This window comes from Atractosteus spatula, chromosome 10 (genome assembly GCF_055471065.1).
Source record: "Atractosteus spatula isolate fAtrSpa1 chromosome 10, fAtrSpa1.hap1, whole genome shotgun sequence".
Classification (NCBI taxonomy): Eukaryota; Metazoa; Chordata; class Actinopteri; order Semionotiformes; family Lepisosteidae; genus Atractosteus; species Atractosteus spatula.
Window position 1 is genome coordinate 17,270,448 of NC_142715.1, and position 17,953 is coordinate 17,288,400.

General features: G+C 41.2%; 2 protein-coding genes across 2 annotated transcripts in view; one reads left to right on the forward strand and one right to left on the reverse strand.

Annotated features, from left to right (window-relative positions):
* LOC148825555 (antigen WC1.1-like) overlaps positions 1-17,953 on the reverse strand; it is a 219,990-nt gene that overhangs the window by 35,789 nt on the left and 166,248 nt on the right. The gene's annotated exons all lie outside the window — the stretch shown is intronic.
* On the forward strand, positions 49-14,191 carry LOC148825557 (uncharacterized). The gene is made up of 2 exons (XM_088926202.1): positions 49-628; positions 11,031-14,191. Exons 1-2 carry the CDS (start codon positions 49-51, stop codon positions 13,016-13,018), a joined length of 2,568 nt encoding a protein of 855 aa, XP_088782328.1. The 3' UTR covers positions 13,019-14,191.

Consider the following 17,953-nt stretch of genomic DNA (forward strand, 5'->3'; position numbering starts at 1 on the left):
CTGCAGCTGCAGGAATTGTTTGTGTTTTTCAGATCGACTCTGAAAAAAATGGAGAATCTGTTGCTTAATCTGGAAACTGAGGTGCACTCTTTCATGGAGACTGTGCTTAGATCGATCATGCACGAAGTTTCAGAAGTTTTCCGAAACCGGACAGATGATTCCGAGAAGTCGATTGAAGAAAAACTCCGCCGGATCTCCCAGGTTCTGGCGAGACAAGTCTTGATTAAAATCATGTCTGTCGACAATGTTTTCGGGGCCGAAATCGCGCAAATGAAGCAGGAAAACGAGCTTCACTGTTTCATGGAGGTTTTGCTCAAATCGTTCGTGTATGAAGTTTCAGAAGTTTTCCGAAACACGATGTCTGACTCCCAGGTCTCGTTTCAAGACAAACTCCGCAGCGTCTCCCAGATCCTGGTGAGTCGGGCCGTGATTAATATCACACAGTGTGTGGAGGACAGTTTCGGGACAGAAATAACGCGAATGAAGGAAAACGAGACCTTTAAAGTGCGACTGCAGCTGTGGGAGAAGGAGTCGGGAGCAGGAGGAGATCAGGGACGGACGGATCATGTTGGACTCATGCCTCCCTGTGAAATCACTGCAGAAACAAATGAAGAAACGGAGCCGTCGTGTAAGTGCAGTGACTTTTAATTAGTAACCTTTGTGTTTAAAAACGGTGTTTTTAACTTCCTCACTGTTGAAACTGTAGTGGAGAGATGCAGAGCGAAGTAGGAAAGGTTGGTGATGTTTCCGAGGGATTCTTTTCTGCGAACTAAACTAGTTGTGGTCTGGTTATATTCTCATTAATGTTATTACTGTTCTTTAAATGTGGACAGAAATATGTCGTCAATTGATACACTTTCTCCATGTGAAAGCCAATTTAGGAGACTTTGGAGTCTTGGAAATATGGTTGTGGGCAGATTATTTATCGACGTGGCGGTAACTATCTCTTCTGTGCAGTGTTAATGTACCGCATTGTACAGCAGTGTCCAGTCAGCCAGTGTGTCTGTATTAACCCCTCTCTCAGTGCAGTGTTAATGTACTGGAGTGTCCGGTCAGTGTGTCTATATTAACCCCCCTCTCTCTCAGTGCAGTGTTAATGTACTGGAGTGTCCAGTCAGTGTGTCTATATTAACCCCTCTCTCAGTGCATTGTTAATGTACTGAAGTGTCCAGTCAGCCAGTGTGTCTGTATCAACCCCTCTCTCTCAGTGCAGTGTTAATGTACTGGAGTGTCCAGTCAGTGTGTCTGTATGAACCCCTCTCTCTCTCAGTGCAGTGTTCATGTACTGGAGTGTCCAGTCAGTGTGTCTGTATTAACCCCTCTCTCTCAGTGCAGTGTTAATGTAATGGAGTGTCCAGTCAGTGTGTCTGTATTAACCCCTCTCTCTCTCAGTGCAGTGTTAATGTACTGGAGTGTCCAGTCAGTGTGTCTGTATTAACCCCTCTCTCTCTCAGTGCAGTGTTAATGTACTGGAGTGTCCAGTCAGTGTGTCTGTATTAACCCCTCTCTCTCTCAGTGCAGTGTTAATATACTGGAGTGTCCAGTCAGTGTGTCTGTATTAACCCCCCTCTCTCTCAGTGCAGTGTTAATGTAATGGAGTGTCCAGTCAGTGTGTCTGTATTAACCCCTCTCTCTCTCAGTGCAGTGTTAATGTACTGGAGTGTCCAGTCAGTGTGTCTGTATTAACCCCTCTCTCTCTCAGTGCAGTGTTAATGTACTGGAGTGTCCAGTCAGTGTGTCTGTATTAACCCCTCTCTCTCTCTCAGTGCAGTGTTAATGTACTGGAATGTCCAGTCAGTGTGTCTGTATTAACCCCCCTCCAGTGCAGTGTTAAATACTGGCAATTTAGACAGAACAAAAGTTTTCGCGAAATTACATCCCCGACTGTCCTCCGCTGCCCTTTTCAATTTTCTGGAGAGCACAAAAGAGTCTTAAGAAAATGATTACAACTTTGTTCGGTCAGCTTCTCCTCCTTGACCCTGTTAATTGCTATGATGAGTTGCTTTGTGCTCTGTTTTGCCGTCTTCTGAATATAGTCTGAGGAATACCCAATGAAGAGGTGATGTAGCTGGTGTAGTAAAGCAGGCTTAATTATTATAGAACCACTAATGTCAAGACAGCGCTCGCTTTCCCCCCACAATTGGAAACTAAAATATTATTTTTTACGGTTTTAAAACTTGCATATTTTATGTAAAACAAAATTACATAAATTCGACTACCTTCGGTTCAGGAACAAGTAAAGGTTTATTCCCTGCCGGAAAGAGAAGATACAACATTTCAGCTGTGGAAGAAGGTTTTGACGCCTGAAGAAGGCTCCACAGCCGAAATGTTTCTTTTTTTTTCTTTTCAGCACAGGAATATACCTCTACTTGTTCCTTTGCAGCCTACGCATACTGATGCAGCTCCCTACGTGAACTACTTTAGGTATTCATGCTGTATGTATTATTTACATCTGTAGATTATGTATTACTTTCAGATTCATCCTGTTTGTGTTCTAGGTACAATGTTTTGACGTACAGATTTGATTTCGCCACCCCATTTTGGTGAATATAATATTGGTTAACCTGCAGTATATTTTGTAGATGGAATATTTAATAGTAGACGTATTCAGTAGTACAAAGCTTTGAGGTTCAGCCTAGTTTGCATTGAAAGAAAGCGAATGAATGTTTTTCCTCCTACTGTCATTTGTGTACTGGGATAGTCGAGTTGAAATGTCTTTAGTAACACAAAGCCGCGGATAAACAGGGCGATATCACCGAGTTTTTCCTACTTTACTTTGCCCGTTTGGAGTCGAGTCTGCTCAACACGAATGAACACAACGCGTCACTCCCTTTTGGTTCAGGGATAGACGCGGTGAGATTCAAGTTCATCAGCCTGCGAATGGTGAAAGGATAAAAAACATATTTAAGAAATTCTGTCCACATGCACTCAGTCACTGCAAAAGCAGCAGCAACCACAGGAAGCGTTTTGACCCGCGTAACAAACCGGTGACGTCACTTGGGGGTTGTCCCATGCCCCCCTTTTTGTAACGGTGCCTCTCAAATCCTCATGTACTTGAAGTCCACACTTCTTATGCTGTGTCATGGAGGTGTGGACCTGGAGGAAGGACTTAGGGTACAGTTTGAAAATTGGGACGTGTTCTTATAATGTTAGTGAATAGGCAGGACAAGTTACGCCATGAATCAATAAAAAAATGTGTGTTGAATGTCTTATAAAACCTCTAACATTGACACAAGAGCAGGATTTGTGGCTTCTGCGGTTCGGAGCCTTGCATTGTCAAATGTGCTCATCTGTGTGACAGTGAACCCTTTCTCAGTCTGTCTGGAGGGTGGGGCTCAAGCTACTGTTCCTCAATTTAACATCTGATTCATCCTCACTACCAGATAGGGCTTAAGAGCTCATGAATTTAAAGTGAATATTTAACAGGTTGTGATATGTACAGTGGTGTGAAAAAGTGTTTGCCCCCTTCCTGATTTCTTATTTTTTTGCATGTTTGTCACACTGAAATGTTTCAGATCATCAAACAAATTGAAATATTAGACAAATATAACACAAGTAAACACAAAATGCAGTTTTTAAATGAAGATTTTTATAATTAAGGGAAAAAAAATCCAAACGTATATGGCCTTGTGTGAAAAAGTGATTGCATTATACATTTGTATAAAAAATTTCAGATTAAAACAAAGATTTTGCATATTCTTTGTTGTATGTGTATATATATAATTCAGCCACAGAACCAGGAGAATATGTCTCCTTCTTATAATAATTATTGTGGTTTTGTTTTTGTTACTGAGAGATCTTGCTACATAGTATATATATAAAACCATTTTCTGTTGCAATTCAAGGTTCTGGATCATAGAAAAAATACTTTTCCTTGCTGAAAGTCTAACACACAAGAGAGAATGGTGATATACATAGAAAAATAGGTACCAGATGATAATTTGTAGCGGCTTCTTGAATATTTATCTCGCAAGAGACCCTTTTTTTGTGGAAACTATCAGGTTTTGATTTACTATCATGTGAACTCTTGCTCTTAAGATGGTAAGAGATTGCATCTGGTATTGCATGTAATTAAATGGTGATTCTTTTATTTGCTCTGTTTCCTATATTGGGAAAATAAAGTATATGCTCAGTAGAGGGGCAAAGTTTTGAGTAGTGTCATGGGAATTTTCTCTAAACACTTAAACAAACGAGCAGATAGAGATTCTTCATTCGAATAGTAAGCTCCGTGAATTTACCCCCCCTACAGACAGCACAAACAATGAAACTCACCTCATTCGTTAGTGCTGGGATTGTGCCGGTTTGTGCTGTTGAAAGTAGCGTTTTTGCTGCTTTCGTTCCCGAGATATAGCGCCTTGTTTTTCCGTTGATCACGTGACCATGCATGGTGACTTTGACCTCCAGTAACCCCGTCTGCCGAGTTCAAGCGCTCTGTTACCGGCGCAAGAGTAACAGTTCTGCAACTCTGTTCCTCTGTTTGCCCAGGTAGGGGGCGGTGGTGTATTTTGCATTTAATATCATTATCTTCTATGCGTTTGTGTGAACAGGAAAATTACATTTGTCTCCAATATCATACCCGTATCAGAAGAGTTTCAGGTGTAGCCTTAAAAAGCGACATTAGCAAACAATTGTATGTTCTTACAAAGAGGCTTTAACGAACAAGTCTTAATACCTCATAGCATTGTCCTTTTTTAAAAATCTGAAGAAGTAATCAGTTTCGTATTGCCTCCTTCTTAAATAAACATAGGCATCAAGGGACGTGTGAAGATTTTTATCTGTGTTTCTGGTCAGACCTTGGTAAAGAATACAGCGTGAGGGCACACCTTGACCACTGAAGATACAGATTTGATTGTCTTTGTTAGATCATCAAATTTATCCCAGATGAAGTCGTGTCTTTTGCAGTATGCAATGTAATGACCTAGGACATGTTTGCTGGCAAGTGGGCAGACCGCAGTGACACCTCTTAATTTGAAGGTCTTCCCATTTAATTCTAGGTTATGTGGAAAATCTGAAAGTTGACTCTCAAAGATATTTTGAGACTGGACAGTGTTTTCTTCATGACTCAGCCAATCTCCCATGTCACCAATTTGAGAGAGACATTTGGATTGGCTTAATTTAATTTGTTTCTGTACAGCCTCCTATAGCCCTGTTACTCCTCTTGCTCTCAGCGTATTCAAATCTACAGAAACAAATGGGATATTGCGTGACTCCACAATGGAGGGGACAACTTGGCGATGAGCGCCGACTCAGTGCTACCACACTAGGCACTGTTAAGAACACTTTTGCTATGATTTCTGAAATGTTACATTCAGCCCTCACTTGTTGTAGCCCTGACTATTTTCGTTGCACCAAAAATGTCCCTCAAAATTTTAGCTCTTAGAACATAAACATCTTTGTGCACACCTTTCTGTGCCAAATGTTTCACCAGTTGAAATATTTCTATGCTATCTACAGCCTGATTAACATAGCTGCTAGAAGTCCTGCTACCACAATAGGCACTGCATAGGCACTGACATCAAATGCACAAGTGTTCAGTACACTCCACTCACTTTTACTGGGGGCAGGTCTCTGCTGCTTCCATTCCTCATCAGAGCCACTACAGCCTTTTTCACAGGAATAGAACAATCTATGTTGTAACCACTCAGAACGAGGCACAAGATAAGAAGATGGTTTCCATTTTTTAGGTGGTGCAGCAAGCCCTCTCCAATTTTCCAAACAACTCAGATTTGATGGATACACCAGTTCTTTGTCCTTTTTGAGCTCTGTCTGTTTTTCAGAACTCATAACAAGTGTTCCGCTCTGCTGTTCTAGAGAGCTGGATGTCTCTGCCTCACAGGTGGTAGCACTGATAACGGCCCTCTCACACTGCTGGGAAACACCATGAGCACCCATTGATATTCTCATACCTTCTATGGGTGCTAGGTGCTTCATAAGGAACCTTTCAACTCGCATTGGCAGAGTGTCATGCTTCAGCACTGATTGTATTAGGTTTTTGAAATCCGCCTCCTCATTGGCTGAACTTGCAGTGATGTTCACACTTTTGAAAAGTGGAACCATTAAGCCTATCCAGAGTGGGAGATAGCAAGCAAGCCTCGTGAGATGAGGAACAATCTCTGGTAGGAAATGCAGGTTATCTCTATCACCACTGTCCACAGCAAGCAACCTGCATTCTTCACAGATTTCTGTTACCCAGTCTTTCAATGCTGTCGGGCATGCATCAAGGGTACAGCTTGGCTCTTGGTCCCCAGTTACACCTATTTTTTCTAAAACTTCATCAGAAGGAAAAAACATCGTATCCTTGTGCTATTTTATTGTTCTAAGTGTGAGGTTTTAAGTGTGATTTTATCTGTTATGCATGTATACATTGATTCTTTGTTACCTTTGCAGCCCTGCAGCACTTGGGTATATTCTTTTGTCAGGTTATGTCTGGCAGCACAGCCTGAATGTTAGTACTGTTAAGTTCCTACCCTCCTAACAGTGCCTGTGGGTGATGAATCCTGGAATGAAGGGCAAATATGTAGAATGAGTACTATGGTGCAACAACATACATTGTTTAAAATACAAAAAAAAACAAATCCTGTCCTCACATCGACTTTCGTAACCAAACAATGTGTAAAATGTTTAACAATGTCAGAATAACAATGAACAATGCAGAGCTTTAATCCAGTACATTTCCTTGGTCTCTTAAGTGTGGTAACAGTGTAACACACCAGATGATGCAATTTTATACCAACTCTGTACTTTCTTAATATACTCTGTTGTGTGAGGGGATAACTTAATAAAGCTCACAAAACTCATTTTATCCTGTTCTATGCTCTGTGAAGGCAGACCTTAATCCATTGTCAAATGGTTAACTCTACTACATTTACTACAATAGTGGAATCACCAGTTTCGTGCCTGCTGCTTCTGGGACATGATACAATCAATGTAAACAGTGCAAACATTCCCAAAGATGCTCAGAACTTCACAGAGGCAGGTACTTCAACGTGCATTATAAACCCCCTCTCCCTCTCTACAGGTAATCGAACAATAGAAAGGCAACAGCTCCTTAATAAGCTATTGCATGCAGTAGGTCTGATATCTACTTTCATACACAATTAAGAATTAACAATCAAAAATCACAAATATGTAGTGCATTACCTGGAATCGGACCGCTCAAGGTTTTAAAAAAATCAAGCAATTGATGAGTAGTTTAAATCCCCAGAAAGAAATAAGGATGAATGCAAAACACTGTATATTGCTTAGAACTGAAGTCTCAAACAACAAATCGTGGCGAGCTTTACACTTCTCTTTTGTTAGCTCCATGATGTCACCCTTTAATCTTAGTGTTCATGTGATGGCCGAATCCCTAGCTAGACCCATGGCCCGGGTATTATGGGAAATGTTTAATGCAAAGTATAGAGAAGTCCGATTAACACTCAAAAATGTAACAAAAAATGAATTTCACCAAACCTGGCTTAAACTGTGCTTCTTCCCAATTTTTACGTGATTTATAATAATATCCTTTCAGTTACATAGTGCTTCTCTGGAAACCCCAGTGAAAGCGCTCTACAGGTAATGGGGACTTCCCTCCACCACGTAAATGAAAATAACTAAGTTTTTTACATTGTTATGGATTACAGTTTAAGTGCACATCAAAAGGTCTCTGTATATGTAGATAGAAATTGATAAATTAATATTTTTTAGACCTGCCTACTCACGTTAACTGCAATACCAAGGCCCATCACCACTTCTTTCGTTTATGATGTTTTTAAAGCATTGCATTCACCACTTAATCATTTCTGCTTTCACATCAGCAATTTGTAATATGTTAGAGATTTTTTGGGGTTCAGTTCTCCTTGTAAAACTTACAGAAACAAAACATTATAATTTAAATTCAGAAGTGTGACAAATCCTTTCAAGTTTCACTTGCATGTGTAGAAATATCATGATAACGACAAATGAAGCTTACTAATTTTTGTGGTATTCCCCGCGATATAAACAAGTTTCTCAAATATCTTTACTTTAAAATAAATTCATGGGAATGTCAACGTAGCATCATAATTACAGTATAGCATTTCTAGTTTGTAAAGTAACTTACGATTTGGAAGAAGAGGTCTTCGCCAGAGATGCAGATAATAAATCAAACATCAACTGCAAAGCCTGGGGTCAGCTGATCAAGAGATCACAATTGAAAGATCTGGTGGTCTTGAACTTACAGTTTTTGTATGGTGCCAACGGCACAGAGTGACGTCAAGGCCAGAAAAAGAAGGCGCTATATTAAAATGTAAAACATCCACCCCTGCCCGACCAGACAGAGTCGGAAAACAAATTGCATTCATTGTTTTCATCACATCCAGTAATTTTAGTACTGAGTGTGTTGGTACCTGTAAATGTCCTTGTAGTCATATTTGTGTATTCAGAGGTCAAGGTGTGCCCTCATGGTGTATTCTACTCCAAGGACTGACTAGAAACACAGATAAAAGAACTGTGAGCTAATCGTTTCATGTTTGCGCATAAGACCCCTGTAAATACAAACACGTGGATAATGCCAGTTTTTCAGAGAACCTAGATATATGTTCACTTCTGTTCTGTGAAAATAAAAATATTTTCCAATATTGCCGCGGTGTTCATGTGTGAGATGGTAAGACTCTTGTTTCTCGGATGTGTTATGAACTTGTGTAAACTTTGTACATAGTGCCCCTTAAAAAAAAAAAAAAGTCCTGAAGTCCTGGTTCCTTTTCACTTTGGCTTTGCATAAAAAAGAGCAATAATGGTTCAGAAAGTTCCAAATTCAAATCTTATTAAATACGTGGCTCGACAGACAGGTTGAATCTTCACACGTCCCTTGATGCCTGTTTATTTAAGAAGGAGACAATGCGAAACTGATTACTTCTTATGATTTTTAAAAAAGGTCACCGCTATGAGGTATTAAGACTTGTTTGTTAAAGCCTCTTTGTAAGAACATACAATTGTTTGCTAATGTCGCTTTTTAAGGCTACACTTGAAACTCTTCTAATTCGGGTATGATATTGGAGACAAATTTAATTTTCCTGTTCACACAAACGCATAGAAGATAATGATATTAAATGCAAAATCCACCGCCGCCCCCTACCTGGGCAAACAGAGGAACAAAGTTGCAGAATTGTTATTCTCGCACTGGTAACAGAGTGCTTGAACTCGGCAGACGGGGTTCCTGGAGGTCCAAGTCACCGTGCATGGTCACGTGATCACCGGAAAAACAAGGCGCTCTATCTCGGGAATGAAAGCAGCACAAACGCTACTTTCAACGGCACAAACACAGCACTAACGATTGAGACCGGTCCGGTTCCCCTAGAACGTTGTAGGGGGGCTGAGTGACGTCACCCCCTGAAAAAGAAGATGTTATATCTAAGGAACGAAAGTAGCTGGGAAGTTACTTTCAATGGCACAAACCGCCACAAATGCAGCACTAACGAATGAGACCAGTCTGGTTCCGCTACGATCTTGTAGTGGGGCTGAGTGATGTCACGACCCCGAAAAAACAAGGCTCTATATCTCGGAATTGAAAGCAACACAAATGCTACTTTTAACGGCACAAACGTAACACTAACGAATGAGATGAGTTTAATCATTTGTGCTGTCTGTAGAGGGGCCAACTTCACGGAGCCAATTAACCCCACTCTCTCAGTGCAGTGATAATGTACTGTAGCGTTTGGTCAGTGTGTCTGTATGAACCCCCCTCTCTCTCTCAGTGCAATGTTAATGTACTGGAGTGTCCAGTCAGTGTGTCTGTATGAATCCCTCACTCTCAGTGTAGTGTTAATGTACTGTAGTGTGCAGTCAGTGTGTCTGTATTATGTAAATGTAGTGTATTATTATTATTTCTGTATTCTTACTTTTTACACAGTAATTAGGTTTCTGACAAAGCTTGTATATCTAAAATCACTCATTATCAGAAACCCACTTAAACTCTATTATTCCTCTATGCTTAAACAACCCAAATTGATTGCGAGAATACTAGACGTGTGTTTGTGTAGCTTAAAGCTTACAGCTTTAGCTTGAAGCTTTTAAGATCACATGGCCTCAGCTATCATTACTATGTTAATGTTACTCATTTATACATCCATACCAAACCTTATGCTGATGTGGCTGTCTCTATTCTAATTGCATCTCTGACATAAGAACTTGGATGACTCAAAATGTCCTTTATCTTAACTGTGACAAGACTGAAGCCATGCTTATTGGCACCACCCATCAACTTTGTAAAATCAGTGTGAAACCCTATCTGTAGATGGTCTTGTACTTGAGCTTCAGTCTAAATTGAAAAACTTGGGGATGATATTTGACGTTCGACCCACATGTGCAGCGTGTTGTCAAAACATCTTTCATTCCCCTCACAAATATTGCTCAACTACGCCCTGTGTTATCACTAACTGTGACTGAAAAGTGTTGTCTAATCTTGAATCGACTACTGTAATGCTCTACTCTCTGGGGTTTCTAAATCCACATTGAACAAACTCCAGTATGTCCAAAATTCAGCAGCCAGAACCCTGACCACGTCTAGTGCAAATGATCACATTACTCCTATCCTGGAGTCCTAGCACTGGCTTCCTGTCAAGTTTCATATCCACTTAAAAATCCTCCTGCTCACCTATAAGACTCTCCATGTCTTGGCTTGGCACCTCCATACTGGTCTGATATTATCACCCTACTCCCTACCTTGCAATCTTCGCTCTTCTAATTGTGTTCAACTATTTGTTCCCCAGTCTGTCTACACTCTATGGGTGACATGGCCTTCTCCTGTTTAGCCCCAAGCTCTGGAACTCTCTCCCCAAGGATATCAGAGAGCCACCTTCTCTAAACTCCAAATCCAGACTCAAAAACCTTTTCTTCAGAAGAGCCTTTACTGTCTACTGTCTCCTTTAACTGTGTATTCTCATCATGCTAATTTTCTGTATTTTTTGTAATTGGCATTCTGTAAAATGCTTTGAGAAGCCACCTCTAAAGGTATAAAACTATAAAATAGTTTTTTCTTATAAAGGTCGTGTCTTCTTGTCCTGTGTTTACAGGCTCAGAGGCCAGTGTTCTTTCCGACGCTGGGGAAAGGGCTCTCCTTGAACAGCAGGAGGAGTGGGGCTCCAGTCTGATGCAGGAGACAGAGCTCACTGCCGCAGCAGGGAAAGAGGCACTTAGTGAGCAGCACACAGACAGCAGACAGAGTGTGAAGGATCTGGACTCTGTGCCCATGATGAAGACGGAGCCTGAGAGTAAGACACCTGGGCTCTTAGTATGTGATGATTTTACAGAGAAGATGAATAATCTGGACACAATCAATATTACACAAAGTTGTAATGAACCGGGCTGTGTCTCTGTACAAGAGCACAGTGAAGAACTGGATGTTTTAAATCTTACAGAGCAGGATATGGATCCCAAGTTGATTGACCCTGCAGAGCAGCAGACTGATGTCCCTGGTGAAGAGAACAGTACTGAGTTACAGCACCGAGAGGAGAGTCAGTACAGGGAGGAGCAACAGCAGCTCCTACAGGGCTTGATAATAATTAGGCCTTGTTCTGTTCAAGTGGAGAGACTGTCACTGCAGAGTCTAAAACAATCATATGATCCCTTAGTATCTGACGACTTTACACACAGGTTTAATAATCTGGTTCCTGAGAAAATTGTTGAAAGTTTTAATGAACTGGAGAGTATGTCTGTTCTTGGGCAAAGAGAGGAACAGCTGAATGAACTGGGTGGTTTTAGTCTCAGAGAGCTGGGGATGGAGTCCCAGATGATTCACACTGCTGAGCAGCACACTGAAGAACACGATGGAGAAAACAAATCTCAGTTTCAGCACACAGAGCAAGACCATTCCATGGAGCATTTGCAGAATAAGAGACCCCAGCATGATCACAGGATGAGGAAGAATCACTCAAGGCCTTGCTCAGATGGAGTGGACAAGCTGCCATTACGGCACAGGGAGAAGCAGTGTTTCTGTCAGTCTAGCATTTCAAAATCCTATCAGCACCTTCACACAGGAGAGAGACCATTCAGCTGCAGTCAGTGTGGGAAGAGTTTTAGTCAATCAACTAATTTAAAAACCCACCAGCGCATTCACACAGGAGAGAGACCGTTCAGCTGCAGTCAGTGTGGGAAGAGTTTTAGTCAATCAACTAACTTAAAAACCCACCAGCGCATTCACACAGGAGAGAGACCGTTCAGCTGCAGTCAGTGTGGGAAGAGTTTTAGTCAGTCAAGTACCTTAAAAACCCACCAGCGCATTCATACAGGAGAGAGACCGTTCAGCTGCAGTCAGTGTGGGAAGAGTTTTAGTCAGTCAAGTAAGTTAGTAACCCACCAGCACATTCACATAGGAGAGAGACCGTTCAGCTGCAGTCAGTGTGGGAAGAGTTTTAGTCAGTCAAGTAGCTTAATTATCCACCAGCGCATTCACACAGGAGAGAGACCATTCAGCTGCAGTCAGTGTGGGAAGAGTTTTAGTCAAATAAGCCACTTACAATCACACCAGCACATTCACACAGGAGAGAGACCTTTCAGCTGCAGTCAGTGTGGGAAGAGTTTTAGTCGGTCAAGTGACTTAAAAAGGCACCAGCGCATTCACACAGGAGAGAGACCGTTCAGCTGCAGTCAGTGTGGGAAGAGTTTTAGTCAGTCAAGTACCTTAATAACCCACCAGCACATTCATACAGGAGAGAGACCGTTCAGCTGCAGTCAGTGTGGGAAGAGTTTTAGTCACTCAAGTAGCTTAATTATCCACCATCGCATTCACACAGGAGAGAGACCGTTCAGCTGCAGTCAGTGTGGGAAGAGTTTTAGTCAGTCAAGTAGCTTAATTATCCACCAGCGCATTCACACAGGAGAGAAACCTTTCAGTTGCAGTCAGTGTGGGAAGAGTTTTAGTCAGTCAAGTCACTTAAAAAGGCACCAGCACATTCACACAGGAGAGAGACCATTCAGCTGCAGTCAGTGTGGGAAGAGTTTTAGTCAGTCAAGTAGCTTAATTATCCACCAGCGCATTCACACAGGAGAGAGACCATTGTAGCGGCAAGGTTACTCTCTCCCTCATCTCAAGTGGTGCTTGATAGAGAGAGGCCATTCCATTTGGTTCACATTTAAGGTGTTTTTCTAGCTGATAAGAGTGTTCTGATAAGGAACAACTCCCAAAGCTGAGACACATCAGCCACCCTAATAAATGGGCATCTCTGGTGCCTCACTGTCTGGGAGATTCCAAGGGAGAGTCTCATCCCAAGTGGTTTACAACCCCAAGGTCAGAGTTCATGGCTACTCATCCTCACACGGGGCACCAATAACTGTAGGGGTTTTTGCATTTACTGGGACAATTGTTAATTGTAGCAGTAAGTCACAAAATGATTCTCGAATGCCCATGGAACTTTCAACCAATGAGCAACCGTAGTTCCTCCAGGTACAACTCCAGCTCCTCCTGGACATCCTCAGACTCAGCTCAGACAGTCACGTAACAGCCAGTATGTCCCAGTGCCAGGACTTTTCCTTGTTCTAAGAGTTGAGAACAGAGGTTGCCAGCGTGTAACCAAAGGATCCACCCGAGGTTAGCCCAGCAGCAAGCCTCGTGAGCCCACCACGAACGCTCACCTGATCAACGAGTGAACTACGGTTGGAACTGTGGACAGCTGAATATCAGTATTCAGGACTCGCGCTACATCGGGAACGAATCGGTCTTCTTCCTGTCTAAAAATTGTGCAAATTCTGCTAGTTTCAGCCAACACTAACTAGCCGGTCTTCAGAGAGCATCAGCAGCGCACCGCAGCAGAAATCTCTCCCTCCTTCTCCTTCTCTCACGTCGAACCAGCACTGCCTTGCACCAGGCCAGAGAGCGCCGATTGGACACGGCAACAGCCTGCCACTGCTTCTTTGTATCCGCGGGAGATCTGAATCCCCATAGAGCGGATGAGTATTCAACTTTCTGCATTACAGCTCGAGAATTCAATTGTTACCTCAACCTGAGTTGAAAGCAATTTAATTCCTATGAGTCATGTACTTGCTTTTGAGTATCTAATGTACAAGTTGTAACAAAGTTTATTTACAAAACAGTCTAAATGAATGATATTACGGAATGTATGTCTCTTGTAACTCTTCGTGATTGAATATATACCTTTTGTATACTGCTAACCCCCTCTATAAGATCTGTTATGTTTATGCACATTTTTTGAATTAATAAATGTATTGTTGTGTATTAGCATTTGCGTGTGTACGTTGTTTGAGTTATCCTGCAAGGTTGATTCTAATAGCCATCAAAAGAATAATTTTTGTGACTTGCTGCTACAATTAATAATTGTCCCAGTTAAGCACAAAACCCCTACATTTACTAGTGCCTCGTGAGAGGATGCCTATAGAGTGAAGGACAGGAACATGTAAGATGATTAATATACATTAATATACCCATCCACTCGATTCAGGGTTGTGGTTGAACTGGAACAATCCTGACAAGCAGTTGGTGCAAAGCACAGTATCGCCCATAATGTGACACCAGTCCACCTGCAGCACCCAGGGGTGGTAAAGAACATGACAGTAAGAATACTTTCAAACAACAAAAAGAGTAAATTACATATATATGGGATTTTTACAGTTTGGTGTATTCATTTTTATTTTCTCACTATTACAGGTCGAGGTATGGATGCAAAGAAAGTGTTGTGTCAACACGTGGGCACAAAAATGGTAATAATTGCTTTTAAAGAGCACAAAACCTCAAACAGCAGCTATCTTCCTTTGCATTGAGTGAAGACGAGGAACATCTAAGTTGATGGCTACATTAATATACCCATCCACTCGATTCAGGGTTGTGTTGGAACTGGAACAGTCCTGGCAAGCAGTGGGTGCAAAGCACTATCGCAGATCATGTGACACCAGTCCATAACAGGACTCACTCACACCATGGCCAATTTTCATAGAAGCCCATTAAAACCCATTTCAATACAGAACAACAGACCTCCACCTCCATAGCTTCCATGTTGTACAGTATTTTGAGAAAATCTGGAATGTACCTTTCTTGCATTTTAATTGTGTTTTATCAGATGTTTAATCTTAAACTAAGCTGTAATGCCCAGGTCAGCAGCTGTAAAGGGAGACAGAGAAGTTTTTCATTTCATCTGCGGGAAAGCCAATTCACAGTCCTTCCAAAGACTTGAGAAGACTGCATGAGAAGTAAGCAGAATAATATATTACTTTAATTTCTGTGGTGTCATGCCCCACACTCTACCTCGGAAACGCCGTTCTATCCCTGTCACACCCCACACTCTCCCTCGCAAACGCCGTTGCATTCCCAGAACCACTGTTTCATAATCTCATCCCTGATTGAACCCATCACATTCTCACATGCACCAGATTCCTCAAATTCTCACTCCCTAACCAATTATACAATCACACCCCTTTCCTTTCAGTATTTAAACTCCCCTCACACACACATCCCTACGCTCTCTATTGAGAAGCCTCTTGTAGTATTCTCCAGTGCGTGTTTCCAAGCCTTTTGACTGATCTCCTGTTACGAATCTTCTGGCTCTGCCTTTTGACTTCACTTTCTGGATTTTGTCTTTTGGATTGTTTTTGGATATCTCTCGTTACCGGACCCTTTGCCTCCCTTAATGACCCAGCCTTTGGATTTCGTCTTTGGATCTTCACTTTGCTACTTTGTGTTCTGTGGGATTCTGGTCACGCATAAGGATCCTCCAGTTCTTTACCTATAGGTTCCCTGACAGACGAGGGGAGTTCTGGTGTCCGTGTGGCAGCGCAGCTGGTAAAAACGCTCCCTGTGCTGTGTGAGTTGGGGGCTGCTGGTGTTTCCGAGAGAAACGGGCTGTTTGTGTGGGAAGATGCTCTTTCCTCAGGAGGGGAAAAGTCCGTCTGGGGCTCAGCTGGAAGAACCGAGCGGAAGGAAAGTTCTGGAAGTGCACGTCTCCTCTTCATCTGCTTCAGTCCCAGTTACTGCGACACCAGGACAGAACAGGAGTGACGGGCGAGTCTTCTTTTGTACACGGGGTATTAGAGGGGTTTTTAGGAAACAGCATGGAGAGAGAGAGAAAAGGACACCAGTGGGAGAGAGTCCTGAGGCTTATTGATGAATCTCTCAGTTCTTGTCTTGATCCAACTTGTACCCCGTCCCAGTTTAAACTGGTTTACAATGTGGGATTTCTGCACTGACACAACCCTACATGTGTCTCCACAGGAGATGGGAGTCCTGTAACGTGTTTTTAGACAGAAACCCGCCAGAACAGACACATTAGAAGTGACCTGGAGGAGAGGTCAGAGCGGGGAGAGTTTCTGGACAAGTATAAAAACCGGAACTTCGCTTTTTATAGCCACACTTTCTGATTAAAGTGTCCCGTTACTTCAATCTCAAGAAAACTATTTAAAGTTTCCAGAAATGGATTAGTCAGGTGATTTCCAATTTTATTAGAAAGAGATATGATCTCCTGACTCTTACTCTCACTTATATAATAGTATGTGTTGTTATCATTACAGTTACTCCGACATCGGGACACATTACAGCTCATGACATTAATTACAATTAATTAACTCTTTATCCTGAGTGTCTTCAGTCGTGAACAGAGGTCCGTCCAGTTTCTATGCGCTGTATCCAGTACAGTGTCGTGTCTTTCACACTAATGAAATGTAAAGAATGAAAACACATTGAAACAAGCAGTAAAACGAGGGAATTTATTAAAATGAGACTGTATTAAATACGAGTGACCCAGTGGGCAAAAGATGTATAATATACGTCTGTTAAACGCATACCTTAGACATATAAATGTGGTCCGCAATTCGTCTAGAATTAAATATACGTCTATCGTTATACGTCAATTATACATCTATGATTATGTGTTCATTATACGTAAATGGTTGGAGTTCTATTATACGGATAAATTTAGAGGACTATTATACATCAGAGATAGGTTTTAAAGGTGTAGAAACTAGTAAACCAAGAAATGATTTGGTTTAGAAATTTATTCTGAAAATACACATTAACACCTGAAAAATATTTATTTCAAATTATACATTGTATACAATCAATCAACAATCAACATATGGGCAATAATCATAAAAAAACACAACTAGTCTTAAACTTCAGCTACAAATTCTGGTAACATCAATATACAGTATAGTACTGACAAACACAAACTAATTACATTAACACACTAACTCAAAACCACATTTTGATTCAAATATAAATTTTAAAATGTAAAACTTCTATATTTCCAGGAAAAAAAATATTACAATGGAAGTTAAGACGATTTTTGTCCACCATTTGCAAACCCTGTCTAATTGTCCTAACAGTTAGAACCAGAAACCTATTATTTTCAGTGTCCAGATCTCCTGACTCCCTGCCTTGCATATGCATTCTTCAAGTAACACATTGCGTGCTCCTTTATTTCTTTTTCTGTTGATGTAGGGTGGGACTTCAGCACCGCAGCTAGGAGAAAATTATATAATATTACTACTCAAATAAATGATGGTTAATATCTTCTTGAGTATAATCTCAAAAATAAACCATTAAGGTTTACTAAGCTCAAAGCTGAAATAAATGGATAAAATTTGGCTTGCATCATAGCAGTTGAGCAATAAAGTCTGTCCTAATTAAAGAGTACCCAAAGTTTGAAAGAACAACATAGAATAAGAGTACCTTTAATTACTCTATAAAGATTTGTGTCTCCCAGGCCACTCTTTTGTTGTTTATCTTTTCGGTTTGTGCCAGCGAAACTGAATTCTGTCATCAGTTCATTTGTCATAAGTCTGAAAACCAAATTCTCACTGAGTTTAGACATTTTTTCAAGTGAGTTTCCATTCAACATTTATTTACTCAAATATTTAGGATCAAATGTAGTACTGTAACCCTTATATTTTGAAAGATAATTTTGCAGTTTTACACCTTGCACATTCAGTGGTTAACACATAAGTATCTATAAGCTCAATTCTGTGGATATTTTAACTCGATCAAAGTAAAAAT